The sequence below is a fragment of the Macrobrachium rosenbergii genome, chromosome 21 (genome assembly GCF_040412425.1).
Source record: "Macrobrachium rosenbergii isolate ZJJX-2024 chromosome 21, ASM4041242v1, whole genome shotgun sequence".
NCBI lineage: Eukaryota > Metazoa > Arthropoda > Malacostraca > Decapoda > Palaemonidae > Macrobrachium > Macrobrachium rosenbergii.
In genome coordinates, this window is record NC_089761.1 from 32,962,024 (window position 1) to 32,968,143 (window position 6,120).

General features: G+C 33.5%; 1 protein-coding gene across 2 annotated transcripts in view; it reads right to left on the reverse strand.

Annotated features, from left to right (window-relative positions):
- Positions 1 to 456: 456 nt before the first annotated feature.
- The window catches only part of LOC136849871 (innexin inx2-like), a 9,191-nt gene continuing 3,527 nt past the window's right edge, over positions 457 to 6,120 (reverse strand). For both annotated transcript variants that reach the window (XM_067123370.1, XM_067123371.1), the window contains exons 4-7: positions 4,869 to 5,099; positions 3,997 to 4,224; positions 2,741 to 2,922; positions 457 to 1,620 (exon numbers count right to left, since the gene is read on the reverse strand). In XM_067123370.1, the coding sequence (XP_066979471.1) occupies positions 1,440 to 1,620; positions 2,741 to 2,922; positions 3,997 to 4,224; positions 4,869 to 5,099 (822 nt within the window). In that variant the 3' untranslated portion in view covers positions 457 to 1,439. The remainder of the gene's footprint in view (positions 1,621 to 2,740; positions 2,923 to 3,996; positions 4,225 to 4,868; positions 5,100 to 6,120) is intronic.

Sequence of the window (6,120 nt, forward strand, 5' to 3'; positions counted from 1 at the left end):
AGAAAATGAGAATATTGGGATACAACAGTATTTATTTTCACCTCATTAATACTGCTCTGAAAAAATTAAAAGCAAAAAGGAAAAACAAAAATGCATTAGTTAAGTGAAATACTTTATAGGTCACAGATGTCAAAGCCACTGAACTGACTCAAGGATAGAGAAGCATAGGCCTAGGCCTAATCTTAGGCTTTTCGGTTAATTTTCTTCCTACCTGCTTGTGACATTCGTCCACCTTCATGCTTACTACGTTTTTCGTGTACAATGGCATTACTTTCAATATGTTTCTTAAATTAAAAGAAGACTAGAGACTTTTAACCCTGTTCTTGCTTCAAGCATGGGTTCGGCCCAGCTCAGTTTCATGGTCATTCAACTTTTTCATTCTGATGAATAATACTGTATATTCCATCTTATCGAGCCATTTGATATTCTATAATGTTTTGTCTAAATAAAAGAAGCTTTAAACCATAACATTAAATATTGTATTAATACATAGTGATTTGTGAATGAACTTAACCTAGGAATGTGACTACGTTTAAAAGGCTTTATATATAAATCAGGAATATGCCATATAGGTACACATACATTCACAGTTGAAATAACTATTTTGATTATCATTAGACAACTATACCAAAACATCGAGTTGGAAATACACACTTATCAGAGTAAATGAATCTGTTTACTTAGGCCCTATAACATACGATAAGTAGCAACGCATCTTTTAAAAGTTGTTTTGTACATGAAATAACTACAACATTGAAGACAGGACTGATTATAAAATTTACACCACTGAAATGCTGCCTTATTCGACTGCAATATATATTTTAGCAAAAGCCTGCATAAGGTACAATGAAATACATATGTAGTACTTAGGCCTAGGTCTACAAGAAAACATCAACTTTTCAATTAATCTTTTTATATAAAGACTCTCTTGAATATTTTAGTATACCACCATTCAGCCAATTACTAAGGCTGTGCTTGTAATTGTATAATACAATAGTATCTGCAAACGGGTGTTATTATGCCTGCACAATAATGTGAAAGTGAATATGTTGTTACACATGCAAAGAGGAATGTAAAATACGATTTTTTATCATTTTCCCAAATTAATCTTGTGTCTCTTGACATTGTATCTTTCATTAATTATCAGTTCTAACTGCCTGCCATGATTCATTATCAGCCTATGCAATTTGTGAAAATACTCCATCATAAATTATCGATTCCTTCCTTATTTTTTTTTTTTTTTATTATCGAATGCCCTTCTCTGAATCTGTTTTTTTACTGATACCGTCAGTGAGGCTTCTCTCTCGATAAACCATCATTACCAATGAGAATGGATCTGTTAAAGAAAGTAGACCAATCAATATCTGTTTTTTTTTTACTTATTCATACCCCTTCCAGATTTCGCTTGCAGATAAACTTCATAAACTAATATAGTTACTCTATTTATTAATGCCCTCTCTGATTTTGCTGATCCATTCTTTGAAGTACGCCATGTTCTTCTTGAAGTGGTACATCAGGAACCAGTCGCCGTAGTTGCACTTCGGGAGGACGTGTTGTAGGTCTATCTTGGACTGGTGTTCCTTGGCTAGGAAGACCAGCCAAGTGTTGCGAAGGCTGGGACTGAAATAATAATAATAATAACACAATAATAATAATAATAATAATAATAATAATAATAATAATAATAATAATAATAATAATAATAATAATCGTTGTTCTAAGCTGTTAATGAATGCAGAGCACTTGAGAAGATTATGTCCTAACATATTTATATATATAATCACACTGACACGTGATTTATGCATACAGCTTTACACACTAGTGTTTCATTACCCTTGTGGTAATGTGTGTATATATATATATATATATATATATATATATATATATATATATATATATATATATATACACCATCAAAAATATGAAATAAGTGACACACATATAAATCATGCATCAAAGCAAAGCAAATCATTTGATTAAACAGAAAAAAAAATTAAATAAAATAATGCACACGTATACAGAAATGAAAACTTTGTACGCCTAAGAAGGAAAAAACCAGAATCTAACACACAGAAATAAAACCATTGTATGCCTAAGACATTTTTATAGGCCTATAAACTAACATCATTTAAGAAAAACACAAAACTAAATACACACTCACTCACAACACGCAAATTAAAACACTGTAGGGCTAAGAATTTTATTTTTTCTAGGCCTATGAACAACACTTGATTAAGAAGGGAAAAAACAGTAAATTTAAAAAAACACAGAAATGAAACCACTGTACCCCTAAGACTTATTTTTTATAGGCCTATACACTCACGCAGCATATGATTAAGAAAAAAAAACAGTAAATTTAAAAACAGAACTGTAACCACTGTATCCTAAGACTTATTTTTCCTAGGCCTATAAGCTCACACAACACTTGATTAAGAAGGAAAAAACAGTCATATTAAACACAAACACATACACATACAGTAAATGAGAATACTATACGCTTACAACTCATTTTTATAGTCCTATACACTCACACGACGCTTAAGGGAAAAACAGTCAAATTAAAAACACACAAACACATCATACAGAAATGGAAACACTACACCCCTAAGACTGACTTTTATAGGCCTATAAGCTCACACAGCACTTAAGGAAAAAACAGTCAAATTAAAAACAAAAAAACACGCAGAAATAAAAACGCTATACGCCTAAGACGTATTCTTCCCTAGGCCTATAAACTCACACAATGAACATGATGAGGTGGAGGATGAGGAAGAACCCGATGAGGAAAGCCGTCAAGGTGTACACAAGCCACAGGAAGATGTACGTCTTCTCGTTCACGATGTTCAAGGGCAGGACGCACATCGAGTCGTGTTTCTGAATGGTACCCGATGCTCCGTATTTGTACCACGTACATTTGGCAACCTGTGATAAAAAAAAAAAAAACGTTGAAATGAAAGTTTGGTTGAACGTTTTAGTGGGCGGAGTTAACCGCATTCTTTTTTGTCTTTGGTTTATTTTCAGTAATATATATAGTTATTGTACGTTTGGCAACCTGTGAGGCAGAAAAACGTTGAAACGAACGTTGGTTGAACGTTTTAGTGGGCGGAGTTAACCGCATTCTTTTTTGTCTTTGGTTTACTTTCAGTAATATATATAGTTATTGTACGTTTGGCAACCTGTGAGGCAGAAAAACGTTGAAACGAACGTTGGTTGAACGTTTTAGTGGGCGGAGTTAAATGCATTCTTTTTGTCTTTGGTTTACTTTCAGTAATATATAGTTATCGTACATTTGGCAACCGGAGGCAGGAAAACGTTAAAATGAACGTTTGGTTGAACGTTTTAGTGGGCGGAGTAAAACGCATCCTTTTTTTATGCGCAGTAATATATATAGTTGTCGTACGTTTGGCAATCTGTCAACCAAAAGCAAGGTGGAATGAACGTTTGGTTTACTTTCAGTAATAACATATATACATATCGTACGTTTGGCAACCTGTGAGGCAGAAAAACGTTGAAATGAACGTTTGGTTGCACGTTTTAGTGGGCGGAGTTTTCAATTACGTCAGTGATATATAGTTTATCATATAATCCCCATTTGACATTTTCACTTATTTTTGGTAAATGCTCAAAATATCACCACATTGGAGTGACAAGTAGAACTTTTAATAATAATAATAATAATAATAATAATAATAATAATAATAATAATAATAATAATAATAATAATAATGGTGAAATATTCACACTGATTTTTTCACCATTTTAGGGACTCTTGTGATTATGAGAGACGTTAATATACACACAATAATAATAATAATAATAAAATAATAATATAAACTTAAATACATAAAATTCTGCAAGCCATATCACACCTCGAAGAGACAAGAGAACTTAATAATAATAATAATAATAATAATAATAATAATAATAATAATAATAAATTCTTATGCAACTTTTTAATGGAGTAGATAATATCCAGCAAGATATATAATTCCGAACCTTAGGAAAAATCTCGTTCAGTGGATTATCAGGGTCCGACGCCGGCTTGAGCAGATAGTTGATGGCGGCTGGTCCGAAGCTGAAGAACTCGCCTCCTAGGAAGGCGTTGGTGAAGAAGAGATTCCCGATGGAGATGGCGAAGGAGAGGACCTCGCACATGAGGAAGGACGTGGCGTAGCTTCTGTGGGTGGCCATGGACCCCAGGAAGTAGTTGGCGGATACTTGGATCTGTTTAGACGGAAGGGATGAAAGGAAGTTTGAAAATAAAAACCGGTATTTCAAATGCGATTTTAAAAATGGCGGTTGTGATCCTGGCAAGTAGATTTTGTCGGACAAGCAAGGTGTTCGTTTTTACGCGACTAGAATGCTTAGCTCAGATTAGTTTAGAAAAGAGTAGTTTAGAACAGGATACAGTATCTTATATTTATAATCTTGAAAGTATCTAGTTGATTCTGTAAGTAACAGAAGGAAAAGAATAGTATTGTTTTGACGTAATCTGATTGCTGGCATCATGACCGCCAAGTTGTAACGCTTTCTCAGTGGACAGAAAAAGAAATGAAAATCATTATACGCAATTTTATGCTCAGGAGACTGCACTTGGATTTAAGAGTAGTGCAGGAGGTATAAAATGGAGTATATTCTTAAACTTAATAAAAAGAAAAGTTTATGATTTGGTTTACAGAACGAAAACCGATTAAGACTTAGTCAATATCATCACTGTCAATTCCAGCTTAAACTGACGTCACAGAGGCTCAAGCTGACGTCATAGTGACCAATGGACATCGACGAACTTTAATTAGAGTACAGTTCTTATTAAAACTTCACCACAACTCCAATAAAAAAAAATCCAAACGGGCAAAAATCTTACTTACATTCGGCGACACATCGGAGATGTGGATCTTATCCAGGGAGCAGAGAGCCGAACTAAAGAACCCCTTGTCGATTCTGTTCCACAACCACTGAGGGAGATAGAAGACGACCGCTTGCAGCACGAGCACCATAGGCACCCACTGGTAGTAGGCGTGGCGTCTATTGTCTGGTTCCTCTTTCTCTCCGTCTGCGTTGATTTTCGGGGCGTTGGGACCTACGCCAGGATGCGCCGTCTGGGAGTGATAGAGGGAATGCAGGAGGTTGGGAAATATGAAGGTGATGGCTGTTAAATTAACTGTAGAAAGACAATTGCAGTAGAGAGGGTGACATCTTATTGGAAGTTGCAGACGCCAGGTTAGTTAAACTTTTTGTTTAGTTAAAACACGTATTGAAGATAAATGCACTACATACACAATATATATATATATATATATATATATATATATATATATATATATATATATGTGTGTGTGTGTGTGTGTGTTTGTGTATATATATATATATATATATATATATATATATATATATATATATATATATATATATATATATATATATATATATATATATATATATGGTGGAAATCTGGGAAATTCTGTAAGTTCTTCTAGAGATTGGCTAGGGCCTGTTGGCTTCCCAAGATATCACCAAATTTACATGTTCCTGACCACGCCTGCGCATTCTTAACCACGCCCTTATGACTAAAATTTAAACCGTTATCTTTTAAAATATTACCCTGAGTTCACATATAATTGGACCACGCGTGCGCGGTATGACCCACACCTTTGTAACGCTGATTTAAACCGTTATCTTTCAAAATATACTTCGTGTCTACCAGTTCTGAGCTAACCTGAGTAATCTTACTGTTTTACGTGTACGTGATAATATATATATATATATATATATATATATATATATATATATATATATATATATATATATATATATATATATATATATATATACACTTGGTACAACAGATTAAACTTGTGTCTATATCTCAGTATCTGTTAATAACTTTCTTACCCTTTTCATTTAATTTATATGAAGAGAAATAGAAAATAAAAAGTCGCTTTTAATACAATATATAACACGATATTCGTTGTACCTGCTTCAGATAAATGAGAATTGAGAGACAATCATTTCTTTCACTTTTATATAAATAAACATCCTACTTCCCCCTTCTATAAGATTTGTTCTATTGATCTAAAATCAATGATATCTCAAATATGACATGTACCAAATACTGGCTGC